The 20,203-nt window shown below is 44.6% G+C and overlaps 1 protein-coding gene across 1 annotated transcript; it reads right to left on the reverse strand.

The window, feature by feature from the left end:
* Window positions 1-9,919: 9,919 nt before the first annotated feature.
* LOC119441696 (uncharacterized) lies at window positions 9,920-13,422 on the reverse strand. The gene is made up of 2 exons (XM_037706293.2): window positions 12,908-13,422; window positions 9,920-11,768 (listed from the first exon to the last, which is right to left on the reverse strand). Exons 1-2 carry the CDS (start codon window positions 13,131-13,133, stop codon window positions 10,480-10,482), a joined length of 1,515 nt encoding a protein of 504 aa, XP_037562221.1. The 5' UTR covers window positions 13,134-13,422; the 3' UTR covers window positions 9,920-10,479.
* Between the last annotated feature and the right edge of the window lie 6,781 nt (window positions 13,423-20,203).

The following is a 20,203-nucleotide window of genomic DNA, read 5'->3' on the forward strand; positions in this document are numbered from 1 at the left end:
GACTCGGCACACTCTAAGACTGTGAAGCGTGGAATCGCCTTACTTTGCCTAGAATCGGCTCTGCGCAAGTCATGTGTACATATGATGCAAGCGAGTTTTCGCAATCAGCTTGAGAGACTGTTAAGGGCTGGCTACCCTCAGTCTGTCTTAAATTCTGTGATTGTGTCCCTGCTGCAAAAGTTGAAAGCCTCCACTGCCAATGTGAAGGCGCACTCGAAGGAAAGAGAGCGTGTTAAGCCAGTGGTAGTCCCATATGTTCACCGTTTGAGCCATAACCTCAAGAAGGTGGCTACCAGATATGGCATTCCCGTTGTTTTTTCAGCTCCCAACAAGTTGGCTCAATTATGCCCTCGTATCACACGCGATGGGCCGCGGGGCTGCCAGAAGCAGCACACCCACCCTGTCAGAAACTGTATTGAAGGGGTGGTCTATGAGATACCCCTAGACTGCGGTAGGTCCTACATTGGACAAACGGGACGTTGCATTAATGACAGACTGAGGGAGCATGCTAATAGAATTGGTAAGTGTGACAATGCGCATCTTCCTGCGCACTGTAAGGCCTGTCCATGTGAGCCACGCTTTAAGCAAGTGTCAATTCTGGGCAAAAGTGGCGACAAAATTTCGAGGGAGTTGTTGAAAGCTTACTTTATTAAAAAGAAAGGGTCCGATGCTGTTATTGACACATCCATCACATTGTATTCTGCAGAAATGTGCTTTCTAGAAAAAATGTTATCATGACCATGTAGTTCCTTGTCATACCTTGGCTCTCTGCGCACGCGCGGAAGTTAACTTTCTTTCTGTATGCTCTGACGCTTTCATTGAACAGTTGGTAGTTTGGCGCTTCACTGTCTCTTCTCTTCTGTCCCCTTTTCACAAAATGCATTTCGCGCCACAGACAAGTTCTCCTTACCGCTTATATTCGAACAGGTTACGAATTAAACATTCCGCGATCATTATTTTGCCATGTCCCTACTTAATGGAAATAAGTTCTCATTCCTTAAGTAGTCGCAGCACTTGTATTATAATAAGCTCCCTTTGTAACGTTGGATTTTTGCAGCCATTGCGCGTTTTCATTGTTTACTTCTGCTTTTCTTCAATTTGTTGCTGGTGTATGATATACCTAAAAGACAGGGCGTTAATACGTAGCAATGTATAAGACCTCTTCAAGTGTGCTCAGTGTTCATTCAGGAGTTCCGCAAGGCGGTGTGCTTAGTCCGCTATTGTTCCTAATTTATGTGAATGATCTTTGCTGCTGCTGTTTGTGACGATGTGTCTGTTAAGTTATTCGCGAACGACTGTGTGGTGTTCGAACAAATTTCAACAGAACATGATCACATGTGTGTACAAAAAGCAATTTTTACCACTGTTGAATGTGTCTGAAATGGCGAATGGAGCTGAATACGAAAAAAAGCTGTTCTGTTAAGAATAACTAGAAAAAAGATCTCCCAATTTGCTTTCTTATTGTCTTCACAGCACGGTTATTTTGGAAGTTGATAACTATAAATATTAAGGTGTAACACTTGATAATAAGCTAAAATGGCCAGAAAATATTACTAATATTTCTGCAGCTGCGTCGCGAGAGCTATGGTTTTTACGAAGAAAACTATAAACTGCCCCGGCACACAACAAGAACTTCGCTTATGATACTTATGCACGGCCTTTCCTCGAATACGATTCACCAGTATGGGACTCGTACACCTAAAACGAAATGATGCAGCTTCAAAAAGCCAATAGGAAAGCTGTTAGGTCCATATTCGGCAAATATAGAAGAGAAGACAACCCGTCACAGTTCATGCATTTACACAGCATTCAAACAGTGGAAATCCGCAGGAGTGCTTGGTTCAGATTTGCTTATAATAGCTTATCGGGCAAAAGTGAACTCAAGCTTCCAGAGTGCATTAGCCCTACTCCAGTGTGAAATACTCGTAATGTTCCTGGGCATTCACTTGTTCCAATTTTTGCCAAAATTAACAGTTTAAACATAGTTTTTTTCCCTAGATCTGTGCAATAATGGAATTCGTTACCGTGATGTGTTTTTCGCTCACAAGACTTCAATGGTTCACTAGACCACGTCTATTTAGATGCTAAAATTGGGTTCTACGTATGTTCTTATGTATCTTTTTTATGTATCCTTTATTGTTTTTTGTACCTGTGTGCTGGTAAAATGTATGTTTTTATTCTCTTCATTGTATAAGAATGTATGAATTTCCTTCTGCTTGAGCCAAGCATTGGCCTACAGTATCTTGAAATGCATAAATGTACCCGCACGTTTTCTTATGTCCTCCAGGGTTGCGAAGCTTTTCGCAGTGCGATGTACATTTCTACCTTGACCTTCTGCACATATTGTTGTCCACCTCTATTAACATAATTCCCTTCGGGTAAATGTAGCAACACAATAAATAACAGTAAGCAAAAGGTACGAAAATCCGCGCAAACCTATATTACAGATGATAATGGTTAACATAAATTGAAATTTGTGAATAATTTGTGAATAAATATTATGTCGTGAAAATTTGTGAACAAATATCATGTCTTCAAAAAATCATCGAGAAATATTTATTCGTTCTCAAGTTACAATCGTGTACTACATCTAATACACTGGGCGCATGGGGAATTACATGGCAAGTGGAATTGCAATTGCGCTCCTACGTCCTTGTATGGAATTTTTAGCATCGTCCCTTCTATGAGGCACAAAGTGGCGGTGCACTTCTCACATCTCCATTATGCTTGGGCGTGACAAGGTCGGCATCGCAGCTGCTTTCTAATTTTTTCGGGGTAGCAACCGTGACCATCCACCATGAACGTCCAACACACATATAGCGACACCCAGCAAGCACGGCAATAGCCATGCCGGCATCGCGAGTGTCGCTAAGGCGTCGTGAATAACACTATTGCAATGAAAACATTTTGGTGGAATATTGTTGCAGGCTTTGCCAACCTACAAGAACCGCAAACATCCGTCACGGAGAAAGCATCGATGTTGTCATCATCACCTACCTCCTCAGCCGTCTCCTCAGCGTCTTCTAGCGACACATTCACAATATCAATGTCCTCTTGTATGTTTTATGCATTCCCAACTGCATCCCGAGGATCGCTCAAGCGACAAAATGTCTTTCTTTCGAAGAAAAACTCTGTATACAAGCTGGAACACAACTACAAAAAGAAAGCGTCAATTTGTAACTGCTAACGTCAGTGTACTTTATCTAGTACACCAATTGTGAATGCGTGTGCCGTTCTTTGAAACAAAGCCGCAGATTCGACGGTTTGTTTTTAACACACCTAACACATGTACTAAACAGCTTAAAAAGCTCAGCACAAATATATCAAGCAGGCAAGCATAAATAAATGAAAAGTGAGTACTCAGCCGAATTCGTCGTGAGTCCGCAGTTCTGCTGGAATTGGCGCGAAATTAATTACACATGGACGAAACAGTAGATTTTACCCTGTTTTACTATGTATGTGCGTACCCGCTAGGTACAAGAAACGGAAAAAGCCAAAAGAAAGTATTCAGCTGTTCAAGAAGTAGAGCTGCGAAACCAAGTGTACTAGTTCTAGAACAGTGGGCGCTAATAGGGCAAAAAATCCAGGTGAATGCGCACACGCACCCGCTTCTATTCGGCAACAGTCTTAGGAATCTAATGCGCGAATAACCGCCAAACTTACCCAAAATTGCTTAAAAAATTGACGGTGCATCAGTTGCCCCATTCCTTCTCTCGTGACACCTACGCTTTGAAATGCTCTGTGACATAGTATCGTCATGGTGAACATTTAACGGCGCGAACACACGAAGGACAAGACGAGGGGGTGACCCACATGGGCTCTGACATTTGCCTACTTTATTCAAATGGAACGAGCGGTAATACCTAAACATACCTGAACTGAATGACGCTCGGGTGAGCATGGTGTCCCTAACGTTGGCAGAAAAACAGGAGTGATTTCTGTGTGTTCATGTTTAGAGCCAGAAAGAAGTTGTGATTAGGCGGGACCTCGTGCGTGTGACTATTGTCTCTATTGTCGTGTGTCCAATTCACGGAGTACATTTTGTGCACATGTTTTTACAATTTGACAATCCTAATGCTAGCGCCTTAGAGAAAAAAACAGGCAACAGGCCAACGAACAAACGTCCAACCTACAAAACGTGCAAGGAGAAATCAAACATTGGGCAGGTGAGATGGTAGGATGGGAATTACGCATACCCTTGGTCGCAGTTTCGTTCAGCAGCCATGCGGGCACACCTAAAGTTACTGAAGGAGGTGAAAGTACAAAATGCTACCATGTAGTTTCAGCGCTAACTTGTAGAAACATTGTAACTTGCAGGAAATATTAGCGAGAATACACCTCTATAGATTGAACAGTTATGCAGAAGCACCTGTATGAATGCATTAGAAGAGAGACTAAGACATTTCCACTTTTTAAATATTGCCAGTTGTATGTGTGGTTCGTTTGCTGCCTTTCTTACTTTGTGTTGTGTCTCGCCAGGGGGTGCGAAAAGTGGTATCTATGCTACACCTACAAACAATTAAGTTCTAGAGTTTGACGCGCCATCACCATGGGTTAATGTGAAGCATGCCGTAGTGGAGGACTCCGGTATAATTTTCAATGCCTGGGTTTCTTTAACGTGCATCCAATGCATGGTGCGCTGGCACTTTTACATTTACTCCGTGAAAATGCGGCCGCAGTGGCCGGGATTTGATACCGCGACCTCTTGCTTAGGAGCGCAGTGGAACGCCATAGCCACTGAGCCACCACGGCTGGTGCACCGAGGGTGGGACGTGTCGTTCATATTCATCTATTTTACAGCGAAGCTGCTTATGGCTATGGTGCCGTGTATTTTTCGTGTCCGTCAACAAAAAAAAAAAAAAACACCGCATATCCACGAAGTGAATGATGATGAGTGGGCGAAGCACCGTTCGGGGGATCATTCGGGCAAAACGCCGGAAGCGTTCTTCGGCAGCCGGAAGCTGGCTCCCGGTACCGGCTTCCGGAACCGGAAGGGGAACCGGAAGTCGGCTTCCGGAAGAGGGAGCGTGGCGCATATATATATATATATATATATACACTGTACATGTGATGTGTACAGTATATGGTAATGCTCATGCAGGGGTCGGGGCAGTTGCACTGGAAACTACGGAAAACGGTCATGCAGCCAGAATATGCCTTATATTGACGATGCAAGTCTGGTGTCATGATTCCTCTGTGTCATTAGGACATTCGCCCTCTCACAACTCTCGATCCTTGCTAGCTTTCTTCATCAGGGGTAGTTAGCAGTGGCAACACAACGCAACTTTCGGAAGCACGGTCTCGTATAAGCGCCGTGGGCTGTCGAATTATAGGCAGATAAAACAGCCAAATTGCACCACCGAAGCCCTGTAACGAGCGGCCGTGCTCGGTGTGGTAGATTTTTGCTTGCCCAACCCTTATCGTCATGAATGTCAGTCTGCCCCTCCAACGACAAAAGCTACATGGAGAATGTTCACCGGTTCCCTGTTTATTCTGCGTGACACATTACATACAAAACTACAGAAGCGCTGTCAGCAACCAACTGCCATCTTGTCACGCCTCGTCATGGTTTCCTCTCTTTTTACTTGCGTAGAAAGCACAGTCTTCTTTTCTTCTATGCTGCTTCTTTCTTTCTCTCTCTCTCTCTCTCTCCTGCACTGACGTCTTAGCCTTGAACACAATTCTGTGAATCTGTGAGACAATGATGTCTATAGACGGTTTCAGTGTTTACAAACAAACCTCGCTTGCCGCTGATTGGTTGGCCCCTCGAAACTTCCGGCAGGAGAACTTCCGGCTATGTTGTTTGAAGGCATGCGCGACGTGAGGCCGGCGTGTCTATGATTGCTACATCGAATCTGCGATTCTACATCGTGAATATTGTCGAGATGACGAGCGATTACTTTAAGGCGCTTAGCACCGAAGCAAAACATCGGTATCGCCAAAAGCTCATGTTTAGAGGCGGCGAGCTGCCCGACCCGCTGGACGATGATGTCGTGCGATTTTCGTTTTCGTCGGGCTCCAAACACCTTCCCTCAGTCACAACAGCGGACATTTTTTTCTATCTTGTGGAGGGTGTGTGTTTTTACACAAGGGAACAGTTTAAGAACTACAGGGTAACCGATGGATACAATGCATTTGTGAGCGGAAAAGTTAAGCGGCTTGTCTCATTCAAGGCCGGCAAACGTGGAGAAGGCATCGTCGTCATTGCGGCAACCGTAGAGGCCAGCCAAACACTTTCCAAAACATATCGCCCTTGGTGCATCGTTAACGACGACGGCACCGTTGTCAGTGCTCACTGCACCTGCATGGCTGGGTAAGTGCATCGTCCACAACATATCGTAACTGCTTGCGTTTTGGCTGAAGGGTGAACAGACTTATCTAAAGCGCTCGTGCGGTCCTATGCGAAGTAAATAAATACAAAAATTGGAGGACGCTTAAGGCTTCGCCTTTAAGAGTGGAACGCGATAGTTTTTTTCGCGCGCATTTTTCTTTGAGTAGGCTTCACTGCAATACAGAATGTGGGAAAGCCAGCTTACAAAGACCATGCTTACGCCGATCCCCTTAGAAAAAAAAATTGTGGGGTTTTACGTGCCAAAACCACGATATGATTATGAGGCACGCCGTAGTGGGGGACTCCGGAAATTTGGACAACCTGGGGTTCTTTAACGTGCACCTAAATCTAAGTACACGGGTGTTTTCGCATTTAGCCCCCCATCGAAATGCGGCCGCCGTGGCCAGGATTCGATCCCGCGACCTCGTGCTCAGCAGCCCAACACCATAGCCACATAGCAACCACGGCGGGTGCCGATCCCCTTAGAGCAGGCTGCACTTTTAAACAGAAATGCATTACTGGGGAGACGTTTTTCCGGGGGCAATATAAGTCGTCTTATATTCAAATGTTAAGGCCCTAGGACGTCTTTTTAATTATTAATTATTTGCTACTGCCCCGACGCGCGCGCGTGTCCAAAAAACAGTAGGCAGGCTAAGTCCCAGTTTGACCTGCCGAGCATGCAAGTGCCATCTGGATACCATTTTGGCAAGTAACCTACCCGAGCGCGCCGAACCCGGGCGAAGAAGCCCTGCCCTTAACAGAGCATATGCGCTAATATTTCATTTTATTTCTACCGCAGCACAGCGCGCCAGCGCTCTAGACTAGTCTTCTCACGTCTAATCGCATGCTAGTTAGTGTAGGGACTGGAGCAGTCTTGCTGTTTCATAGATTTGGCTTGCAATTTCGTCAACGCGTTCATGTTAGGGATATGAACCACGAGTGTCATTGCAAGTCGACATTCTGCTGTGAAGTAGTGTTGACATTCATTCTTTATTCGGAACACTGAATGTCACGCACAAGAAAGACGGGGTGCTGTGTGTTTCATTACTTGTCCGTGTCTGCTCTATTCCAAAGTTGTTGCATCAACTTGCCTAAGCTTCCACCTCGATTGCATTTATTCTTTGCATACATATGTTGCATGTCCCCCCCTCCACCGATTTTTCGTGGTACTTACGAACTTATTACTGCACTCTTGTGAATTTCAGCCTCGGAGAATGCTGCACTCATGTGGCTGCTTTGCTGTTCAGTGTGGAAGCACATGTAAAGTATGGGTTGCATAATCCATCACCAACTGAAGTTGCGTGCAAGTGGAACGCAGTGTCACGGAAGAGCACAGTGAGTCCTAATGGTTTCAGTCTATTTCTGCAATTCTGTCGTGCCATGCCAGTCTTCTTAATAACAATAAGAGTTGACTGCTAAACTGAATGCAGGCAGCACCAGTCAGTGACATAATATTTTTCAAGCCAAAGACTGGTCAGCCAGTGCCCCAACCTGTGCCAAGAACCCAAGCGGCCGTACCAACCTGGACCGATGAACAAGTGCACAACTTCTTGCAGCAAGTCAAGGTAAAAAAAATTTTCCACAAGTAGGTAGTACATGTAGCTTGTATGTGGATACCTGTGTAATGCTGCTGGACGAGGTTGCAAGCAATATCTTGATGGAACAAGTGAATATAAATCATTTGTAGTTTTTTAGCTTCTTGACCCATCTGTACAGCAGTACACTACATCTTTTCAATAAATTGGTTGTGAATAGCACTTGCATGTTCACTTCGCCTCTTGTAGTGTGCTGTGGCCAGAATAAATACATACCAGATGACATTTACTTTAGGGCAGTGATTGAAAAAAAAGGAAAAATAATGTTTGCATCGCAGTGCACCCAGCTTGCACATGCTGTCGTGAAGTTGCATTAATATTTATACTAATACTGCTTGTGTGCTGACAGGTGCTGGCCCCAAAAACACTACTGCTGACTTCAATAACAGACAGTGAAGGAACAGATTCTTCACCTGAAGCAGCTGCCCAAGAAGAACAGTTGGACAACGAACAACAGTTGGACAACGAACAACAGTTGGACAACGAACAACAGTTGGACAACGAACAACAGTTGGACAAGGATCAGTCATCGCCACAGCTTCCACTCCGTTGTATATACGAGGGCATGAGTACAGAAACAGCTAAAACAGTAGAGCTAGCAGAGGCATGTTGCACTGAAATTGAGAAGTCAACGCGTGGGCAATCGAAATCATTAAGGTGGGAATCAGAACGAAAAGGCAGAATAACAGCATCAGTCATGCATCGGGTGGCAGCATGCCGAAGTGGAGCAGATGGCCTTGTGGCCGAAATTATGGGCTACATAAAGCCACCCAATGTTTTTAACCTTCGCTGGGGCTCTCAAATGGAGCTAAAAGCCAAAGAAGCATTCATGACTCAAGAGTCAGGGGCACATCAAGGTTTTCAGTTGCACGACTGTGGTTTGTATGTCATGGGGAAGCAGCCTTATCTTGCTGCGTCTCCCGATGCCATTGTGTCATGCGAATGTTGTGACAAGGCTGTACTGGAGGTGAAGTGCCCTGCCTCATTGAAAGGACAATCCCTTAGTACTGCTACAAAACAGCTGCCATATATGAATGAAAGTATGCAGCTAAGAAGAGACCACGCCTACTACACTCAAGTACAGTCTCAAATGGCAGCAACACAGCTCTCTCGTGCATACTTTGTTGTGTTCACAGGTTGTACACTAACCACTGAAGTTATTTATTTCGATGAAAACTTCTGGGCTACTATAAGGCCGAAAGCAGAAGATTTTTTCTTTAACCACATTTTTCCTGAACTGCAAACAATGAGCATCCTCAAACAATTTCAACATGCTACAAGGACATGCATTTGCCAAGGTGCCAAGTCTGGCCGTGTTGTTAGCTGTTCAGAGTGTAGAGCCACATTTCATCTTAAGTGTGTGAAACTAAAACGCACTCCAGCATCGTGGGTTTGCACGAAATGCCAAACCGACAGCCAGTCTTCTGATGAGTGAATAGAAGCACTCTTTAATTCACAGCTTTTCTGGTGCTATGTTTGCCTGATGTGTACAATGAGTGCAGTAAAATTCCTGCAATATAATGAAAGTCATGTTTAAAAATGCAAAATAGTTGAACGAGGTACCCTGCCATGTTGACAACTGTGATTTGAAAGTGACACAAAAGCAGCACAAATATAGCCAACGAAGTAGTGGAACGAAATATCGTTTACGTGGCATGTGGGTACATGTTGATTAAACTCACTGGCATAGTCATGTCACTTTGCAGTGCTTATGCACGCCAAAAATGGTCCATCACACAAAGCCAGCTGCTCGGGCTGCATAAACAGTGCAAAACCAGGACAAGGCAAGAAAGAGCACACTGCAACACGGATGCCGTATTGCTGTATGTCCATTCTTTCTCTGTACTGGTTTCAGGCTGTTCATATCATATCTACAACCAACTTGCCCAACAAGCTTCAGTCTAGGCGGCTCTCGATAATAGGAGTTTGTAGACTGAGAAGACATGCTGTACACGAATAGCGTAAAATGTAAAAAAAGAAGGAAAGACATTGATGAATCTACACCTTTCTTTTAATATCAAAAATGCTGAAGCATGCCTTCACCTCATGCTTTATGTCTGCAGTAATGATTATTCAGTGCAATGAACACATGTGATAAACGAATGAAGGAAAAGGGACAATATTCAACATGGTTAGCAAAAATGGAAAAGCGTACCAATGCAATACAATTGAAGAACAAAGTGGCAGATGCCCCACCAAGGAGGCCATCCTTAATGGCATGACGTTGCGGTTGATTCGGCTAATCCGTGGTTAATCCTCTTGTACCTGAAAGCCCACTTGGTCACACTGGCATGTGCATGCAGATGAACCACGTCACGACAGTCGGTCGACACCACTGATTGGAGGGTCCCCTTTGAGTGTCATTCACTGCTTCATTCTTGAGTTGTATGCGACATAGTCTTGGTGTCACTTGGCATGTGATGTAGAAACAGCGTGTGCCATAAAAATTTTACTTCTCTCAAATTCCAGTCTCCTACTCACTGAAAGAACAACACACCACAGGTATTTTCTATCACGGTTGCATAACATTCACGTGGAGAATGGAGCAAGTGTTCATGCTGCTTCATGATCCATGGTAATGTCTTTCTCAAGGTTGTTGATGATAGGAGTTTGCAGGTTGACGAGCCCACTGCAGACGACTAGCACCTTGTCGATTGTTGCACAATCCATGTCACTTGATCTTTTAACAAAGCTCACCGGTAGCACACCTTGGAGCGATCTGAAGAGCTTCAGTCGTTGAATAGCTCTTTCAACATGGATGCGAACCCGAGAGAGCTTTCTTGATGTTGTTACCTCTCCTCCTGAAAGCTGTGGTCGTTTTTTTGTCAAGGAGGGCATCAGTATTGTTGCACCTCGAGCAGCAAACATCTCTTCACATCGGAAGCCTCTGTCGACCAGAAAGCAATCCCCTTCCTCAACCATATCTAGCACTCCACTACGCAGTGTGATATCTTTGTCAGATGCCCTTCCACCCCATGCCTTGGACACAAAAGTTACTGAACCTGAAGGTGAAATCACAACAAGTACCTTCACAGTATTGTGGTGCTTGTAATTGGAATAGGTCTGACTCCGAGCTTCCAGAGCAGTTGGGCGCTGAATAAATATTTCTGTGCAGTCAATTATACCTCTTAGGTTGTCAAATAATGTGTCCTCAAAAGCTGGCAGGCGGTGAGATTGTAGTGCTAGTCGGGATGGCCAAATGATGAACTTCTTAAAGTTCGTGGCTAGAACATCAAGCCATGAATGGAAAATGACGCTCACGGAACCTACTGAAATGCCGAATCGGTACGCAAGATCATTGGTGAGCAGCCCCAGACGCAGTCTCATGAGCACCAGAAGCAGCTGCTGCTCTGCATCCAGGCTTGTTGTATTTGATGGTGTCCAAATAGACAACACAAACTGCAGCAGAGCCCTGAACATTGTAGCAGAGACTAGCCCTGTGTAAAACTTCAAAGTTTTATCTGACTGCATCACCACAGTTCGTGTAATTTCTGGAAGGTTGATCGCTTCTTCCTTTTCAGCAGGTTCAGAGCTGTGTTCCATATCTCTCAGACGTTGCTTCATCGCCTCATTTTCTTGTAGCAGAACTGCAATGTCCTTTGTGGTGAGTTCTGTTTGTGTTTCACCATCGCACATCTTTGGACTGTCACAGAGGCCATTAGCGTCACTCGTGGATGTTGAAGGGTCGGAACTGGAATCAGCAACATTGTCTGCTCGTTCAAAAGGACGTTTTCTTTGAGCACGCTGAAACCTTGCAATCTTCTGCCCAGAGTTTCCTTGTGCTCTATACGGAAACACTGTAGGGGTGTAGTCCGGGTGATTTGGATCACAAGACGGCTGGCCTGCAAAACAAGTGGAGCATATTAGTGAGGACATGCAATGAATGCAGACTGTTGCCTTCAAGGCACGTAATGGGACTGCCGTAAACTAGAAAAATTTTAATGGCACTTGCTTCTTCTTTCTGGGGTTTTACGTGTCCAAACCAGTTCTGATTATGAGGCTCGCCGTAGTGGAGGGTTCCGGAATAATTTTGACCACCTGGGGTTCTTTAACGTGCTACTGCAACGCAAGCACACGGGCGTTTTTGCATTTCACAATGGCGCTTTTATTGCTGCAAGATGGAGGATGAAGTGGTAAGCTGTGCATGTGTACATGCACGTTTTTCCTGTGTCATATGCCTTTTTACTGCTTTTCAATATGCATTCACAAATAACTGTCAAAAGTCATTTAGTGCAAGACACCTAGGTTGACTGAAATGGGACTAACTTAAATGCTCAAGAATTTACCACTCTTCTAACAAAATGAAACCTGTAGTGTTGGGCACGAGATTGCAATCCACAATTGGCCTCCGTTTAGAATGTGAAGGCTTTTAGAATGTGGCCGAAACATCCTACATGCATGCACGGAAATCGCTAGCTTTTCTGCGATTCTGCTCTGCGATACCGATACGAATGCTCACATGCCGCCGCGGTGGCTCGGCGGTTACGGTGCCCGGCTGCCGACCCTAAAGACGCCGTTTGGGCGGCCCCGGCCGTCGCATTTAGATCGAGGCGAATTGCTAGAGGTCCGCGTACTGTGCGATGTCAGTGCACGTTAAAGAACCACAGGTGGTTGAAATTATCCGGGGCCCTCCACTGCGGCGTACGTCATAGCCTGAGTCGCTTTGGGACGTAAAACATGATAAACCAATGCGCACAGGTACTACCTATGGTAGTAAAGCTGCAGAAGTGCACTTGTGCCCCAGATACGAAAAAAAAAAAAAAACACGGCGGCAGCATGGAACCCGCTAAACAATAATTTAAACTCATGTTCGTAGCATGGCGTTCCACGCAGAGGCAACAAACTGGACGAGCGGGCAAGCTCGGGGCGAGAGTCGAGCTGCTCTCGCGTGAGTTACACGACATACGGCCAGAAAAATCGCGCAGTAGCACTTTTATTATTCCGCATTATAGCATGCAGTCTACTCCACGTAGTAACGTACCTTGGATGAAGTGAGCAGAGCAAATCTGGGAGCTCTTGGTAGGCTGCCACTTGTCCCGGCGCACCGCTGCTATCCAGGCGTTTCTCCTGTCAGCCTCGACAGGGAACCTAAATGTTCGAACTTTCGAAAGGAGGTTGGTTCCTGAGCGAAGGCTGCACCCTGGCACGACACAACACGAACCCTTCCTTGAACGTTTCACAGGTGATATGTACGATTCGGAATGCATTTTCAAGCCAGCAACAACAACAGCCAGGAAAACACCGTTGAGGATTGAAAGTAACGAAAACAGTCAATGCTCCAGAGAGCTACTCGCCGTCACGCAACACACTTAATGCCACAAGTCGCACTGATATTGATAAACCCCCAAAAATAACACATAATACGCACAGGACGAGCGCGCGAGCCAACAACTACCAGCAAAAACGAGCCAAAGGAACCGCTACCGGAAGTTTCCTAGGGGCGCCGGATGCCGGCGCACAGCGTTGCCAGAGCGCGGTGGTGCTGTATGAAACCGTCTATAGCACCATGACAAATGTGTTCAACCTATTTACCATCCATTGACATCTTTTTTGCTTTTTAAAACATAGGGATAAAGGTGAAATGATTTTCTTTATACCAGTTTTATCTCTGCCACTTGCTATTTTTACTCCGTTTCAGGTACCTGCATCACGGTGCTGAACGGAGCCGTATCAAAAGCAAATTTTGCAGTGTCCGTCATACTGCATAACACAGATACACTGCAAGTTTTGTACCCACCAAAAAACTGAAACAGAAAACTGAAACTGTAAACTGAAAATACAATATCGGACGCTAAAGGAAGAAAGCTAGAACAATATATAGTATTCCTAAAGCTTTTCTAGCAAGCGGTATTTGTTCGTGATTGGCACTCTCCTTCTAAGGAATGAACGACCCAATATATTCTAATCATTGGACGTATAATTTCAGTATTACTTGTAGCATCTAACAGAATACTTGATGTCGTGACGAGTGATAAGCAATACTCACCTCTAATTTGGCTGTTTTACACGCTAAACGCATTTGTGACCTATACAAAGCGAGGGTATTCCTATAATAGGGTGATTTTATTAGTTAATGTGTATTTTTTCCTAATTTTGATTAATTTTTCCCGCCCATCGATGAAAAGCTTTATTATATCGTAGCATACGTTATCTGAAAGCACTGGCTTCATTGAGGAAGCATCCATGGATTTGTGTGTGTGTGTGTGTGTGTGTGTGTGTGTGTGTGTGTGTGTGTGTGTGTGTGCATATTTATTTGTGTAGATGCATGTATGTGTTTGCGTGCGTGCGTGCGCGTGTATGTTTGTGCGTGCCTTTCTGCGCGTGTGCCCGTGCTTACGCCTGTACAGAAGAAATAGCCGGAAATAATATTTTATTGTTTATACACAACTACTAGTCTCATGTGCGCAACTTCAGAGTGGGCTAACAATGTTAAAATGATTCAGCAAAGAGTATTAGGCAGACAGAATTTACCATAAGTGCAAAATTTAGAAAACGCTTTTGGTAATATCTAATCCAGAGGATATTGTTCCACTATGGTTATGAGCAATAAAATAATGCACAAAGCCTTGGTTCGGGTACAATTAAGGGTCAACGGTTTTGCGGGACGATGCCTTGTTATCCGCATTGTTAGGGTATTGATGTGGGCCGGTACTCGCTGATAACTTGTGATTTTTAAGCAGAAGACGGAACTTCTGACCATAGAGACTTGCGCCGAGCGTCAAGTGGCCTTAAGCCGGGAGCGTTCGTTAGGACAATAGCATAGTGAGAAGGGCGGTATTTTTTCACTGGAGCATCTCAAAGGCTGCAGCATTAGTTTTTTAAGAATGAATCCCAAATGTTAACTCTTATTTGCATCACACAATATCCGCGTGCAAGCTGAAAGTTTCACTGCGTGTTAGTTTGTTTCGCAGAAATCAGTTTTTGCGAAATCATGAGATACATACGTTAGAAATGCGTGTCATCGAGCTTCAGTTCTTGGTGACATTGACGCCAATATTCGCAGTTATTCAAGAATATAAGTTATTCAAGCGAAGCTTGATCGGTAGGCAGTACTTCACTAAGGCGCTGCGCGAGAAGGTTGTATGGTAGTATGAGCTGTAAAATAAATAGCTTGTTTTCATAACGAGGATTTTGTACACATTTGTGTAAATTTGCATATTTCGTTGACCACATGAGAGCTGATTAGTGATATAACAAATATAGCCTACAAGACATTTCCGATAACAATGTAAGCTGAGTGATTCTGAAACGAATTGATTATTTCTTGATTGTTACTCTATTTAGTCACATTTCTAGGCCATGGAAGAGCCTTCTTTGCGTAAAGGGCAGTGTTTATGCACACTTGTCCTTAGAACGCCAGATAAATGGCTCAACGAAAAAAATGGACCTAATGTCTGATAAAATTGCATATTTAATTATTTATATAAATAAAGAAGCGTCAACTGCGCCACATTAGTAGGATAAAAGCTATAAAAGACGGGTCGCCTTAACAACTTGTGCACGCACCGACATGTTGTTTAAGATGATGGTCGCAACAGTATCATTTCATTATTTTCAATATCACAATAAAAATCCTATGGAGCTGCTAAATGTACTCCGAGAAGCATTTCCGATTCACAAAATCACTTAAATGAGCATTTTGTCCTTTTCAGACCAAATACCGATGTTTTCGGACTTCTATTAAACTGCAATTTTACACTGTGCTCAGTTCTTTTTGTCTTTTGAGCATTTTTTATCAGTCAGCAAAGCATTATTGTTAGTGACGCATTAACATCAGGTTATCGCCGGAGCACCACATTTTTGTTTTGCGGTTGTGCTTTGGTCAATAATAAAATAGTGTTTCGCTTTGTTGTTTCATAGTTTCTAGGTTCCTTGCGCCCGTGACTTGCGATATCATTCCCTCTTCGTTACCCCGGTTTGCGAGGCGCTAACACTACGAATAAAGTTCATACGAACGAATCGTCATCCGGCCAAAGCTTCACGCGCAATAGCAATTTTGCCGCCGCAGTGCCAAGGACGTTGACTTCGGCTTGTTTGGATAGCGTGACTTCAGCGCACCTAATCTAGGCGGGTCTTTCTCCACTATCCCACACAAATGAAAATGTTCAATCCAGCCCGCGCTATTTCTATTGGATCGTTCCGATGTAGGCGTGAGATAGCCGTCTCTTGGTAAACGAGGCGCCATGCATCATTGCGCCAGCAGTTTCGACTAGGGAGTTTCTTGGCAAGCTTACTTCGCCCTCCCCTGGAAATTCGACAATATTGCGTGTACATTTGCCTTTTCGTCCGGCAGGATGAGCGATGATACAATTGACGGTCGTTGAGTATACTAGGAGGAGTATACAATTGGAGTATACTAGGAGGAGTATACAATTGGAGGAGTATACGAGTATATATACTAGTAGGAGTATACAATTGACGGCGTAAGAGTATACTAGGAGCAAGCGTGCCTCTAAATTGTGCAGTATCGTGCTCCGTCTGCACTGTCAGTAGTTCAGGAAAGAAATGACGTCCGTAAAATTTTTAGTGTACGGCGCTCCAAACCTAGTCCAATATTTTGTTCCGTGAACCATTTTCAAGGTTTTAGATAATTGCACGTACGGGCAAAGAACAGGGCCTCTATCGACAAAAATGAGTTACGATAAAATTGTTGATCATAATCAATGCAGGTCAATGCTGATGCTGAGCATATTATTAGCCCGGACAGCTGGTCAATGACAAACTGCACTTACGTACGAAAAGCCCTGTGAATGGCTTTTTTTTATGAAAGCACAACTCCCCTGGAAGTAACGCTCGCATAGGATGTATCATTTTGTGATTACGGCCAGCAGTCTAGAAACAGGCAGTGGAGGACTCTGACTTCGTACACTTCGTGATTGTTTGTCTCTGTTTCTGTTATGCCAGCTGCATTGTTAGTACCATGAACCAACCAGGCCAGCCTCACGTTCTCTTACTGGATACAGTACTTTTTTCACTATGCATCTGTGACGGTATCATTAAAGGGTATGCGTGGTACAACTGGTAATAGGATAAATATATGTGTACTTTCAGGGTGCATGAAGAAATACTGATACTCTAGTCCCCTCTTTCTTATGGCATTCTCTTCGTTATATCCTCGCAGCTTTCATCCAGTAGAGATTATGTTGTGGTTTAGTGCGGAACCTTCTGAAAGCAGTCGTGCACCCGCCTTGTCGACTTCGCGTGCTGCACTAGAAACAACTGTTTCGCCCACAACTGATGGCATTGGACACGCTGTCGCTTGTACTTAACTGGCCTCAAATTATTATTTTTTGAAGCTGTAAAGGCGCTCTCAGTGGTCGGTTAAGCGTCCAGATGGTTTGCCATATAAGTGCGCGAGCACAAGCAATAACAAAGTTCATATCACTGAGGAGACAAGAGTTTCAGTTTCCCACCGGCAGTTCCTGCTGTGCGTATTGTGACCTCTAAAATTTATTTCGCTGGCTGCAATGCTTCTCGAAACTAATTTTCGCCAACTTTTAAACTGAGCGTCCTCTGCTTCATTTATTTGCAAAGTACGGGTTCTTATTTTGTCCTTGAAGTTCCAGGATGACTATTTGATTTCCTCACACTGCTACACGTACACCACTAATGTTCTCAAATTAGGAAGGTAAACTTTTAAATGTTTTTTTTATTCCAGAGACAGAGGGGAAAAAGCTCTTTAATAAAACGAGGAGAATCCTGCGGGTATGTGCAATATCGCCTACATGCTTCTTTGCATTAGGGAGGGCACGGTGTATTTAAAGATCCTAAGAGTGAGAGCGCGGAAGAATAGAAAGGAGGTGAAACAAATAGAGTTTCCATTTACATATAAAACGATGGTCACTATGTTAATTCAAAGTGAAAGCTAAGGGAAAATGAATTTTTGTTTTTCTATTCGGTACATAGCATTTTATAAAGGTTGTCAAGCAAGCCAATAGCCCTAACGTCAGCAAAGAACAAGAATAAAACCTGACGCAGACTCGAAGCACTAAGCATATTATCTAATGTGCGTTTCTGCATTAGTGGCGCCTCACTCCACTCCCCCTTCATAAAAAGTTGTTTCATTTCTATGGGTTGGGCGTTCTAACAAGATATGATCTACTGCTTATATTGCGCGACAATTTTCACAGAAGTGATTTGTAAATTGTCCACGCTGGCACAAATAACTTTTTTTTTATGCAGCGTTCCGAGGAAAACGATGAAATCAGGTTTCTTGCCATCGGAGAAGCCGGCGCAGAAGTTCTGATCGCAAGTTCGAGTACGTTGAGTGGAGGAAAGAACGTTGGTGAATTGAGTTAGGTCCATGACATGGTTTATTTTCACACGAGCATGACTTTTCCTCCTCGCCAATGCATCAGTTTTTCTAAAGTCTATATTTTTGTGTATCTTTTACTGAAGAACCCCGCGAGAAGCTTCATCCAGTAGCTTATTTCTATGTAGGCCACACTGCCACGGAGCCCACTGGAAGATAATGAAGTCACCAGCAGTTTTGGCTAGGTGGTGAAGGGAGCAGATATCTCGAGTAAGAGAAAAAAATTACACCATCTTCCCGTAGGGGAACCCTGAGTAGTATGCGAAGCAGCCATGCGGTCGACCACGGCGCTGACTCTGGCGTTGACGCTGGCGCTGTCCGTGGTACTCATCGCGGCGTTGCGTAGGTAAGATTTCCGACGCTGCTCGACGAGTAATGGCTGATCTCGTCGAAAACCTCCGATCCGCCCCCCGAGGCACCGGCAACAGTCACCAACGCCACGCGCGTTCGGTGCGAACCCGGATAAAACGCCGACGGCGTCGACAACAGTTCTGCGCGTTGTGGCGCCCCCCAGCGGAGTATGCAGCGCCTACCGTCGCGCCTCTAACCTAAGCTGCTTCGCATTATCGCGCGCGGAGCCGTAGGGGTTGCCATTCGTTGCGCAATCCGGAGAGGAGAGGAGCGTCGGAGAGGAGCGGAGGAATTCCGAGAGGAGAGGAGTTGAGACAAGGAGCGGAGAGGAGGGGGAGGAGGATGCGCATGCGTAGTAAGGGTGTGGACGTCGCACGGCGGAGGGAGGGAGGGAGTGACATAGCCCCGACCATAAGCTGCTTCGCGTCAAAAACGGTATGAAGTTCTGTGCTCGTTGCTTATGTTTGTTGCGAATGTTCTTAGAGGTGCTGTGGCATCTGTGAATACAGCCCAATGACCAATAACCAATGTACTTTTTTGCACGCTTCATTACACTTGTATGAGGCTAGCAGGATGTTATGTAGAGGAAGTCTTTGTTTACTCTGGTTGCTAAACACTGTATAACATCCGTTTCCGAAAGAAAAAGTATTTAGGAAAAAAAAGAAGCAAGAAGCACATGCCTCCGGACGTAATGGCCGTCGGTATATTTTGCCTGCTTTGACACTACGATGTGACATGTCTTGAATTATTTTCCTTTTTGCCGAGGGTGTAATAGACTAAGGTGGCTCGCGAAAACAGGCTCCAAACTGCTTTGCGCGTTTCAATTTACAAGTTCTAAATTTTACAAGTTTACACTTGTAGTTAACAGGCTCATTTTCAACTTGCTTGTAAATACATTGTAGTCGTAATCGTGAGGACTTTTCTACCATGTGAAGATGGACTCCCGTCCCCTGGCGTCTTCCATTCAGAAGACGGTCCAGGTTGCTCACTGATCCCGAGGTGATTGTACCTTCACCGAGGGGCGCATAGCTGAATGTCACATCTATTTGGCATGACTTGATGCGACTACAGCAGGATTACCCTGACGTCGTATATTACTCGTCGATTGTAAGTTGGCCTAACGCCAGAAATACCCTGTGTAAGCTTGGGTTTCACAGGCTACTCGAATGGTACTTATTTTTGGTCTACTTTTGTTCTGATAGCATCGGTGATTAAACGTGAAACAAGCGCGACGTAAATGTGTAAAAATATAGGCTTGCCGAGAACATATGTTATGTTCTCATTTTTATATCTAAGCAATGATACGGCATGAAAAAGTAGCTGCGATGGAATGGAAAACACACTTTCGCGCTTACGCAAATAACTCCAACGATCGCAGTTACAGATCGAGTCCCTAGCCGACGTATTTGCAGTCTGCTTTATCCGATTCGCTCTAGGCTTGCTATTCGCATGGTTTAACGAATAGAAACATACTTTTTCATGCGCTGGTAGCACTGCAGTTTAAAAAATTCGTAAAAAGCTCCTACTAATTTTGAAATATTTTATATATGCACAATTGTCATAGTTCAACAGTAGCCCTATGGTCGGTGGGGGACAGTGTATCGGACAAACCAG

The sequence above is a fragment of the Dermacentor silvarum genome, chromosome 2, assembly GCF_013339745.2.
Source record: "Dermacentor silvarum isolate Dsil-2018 chromosome 2, BIME_Dsil_1.4, whole genome shotgun sequence".
NCBI classification, from domain to species: domain Eukaryota; kingdom Metazoa; phylum Arthropoda; class Arachnida; order Ixodida; family Ixodidae; genus Dermacentor; species Dermacentor silvarum.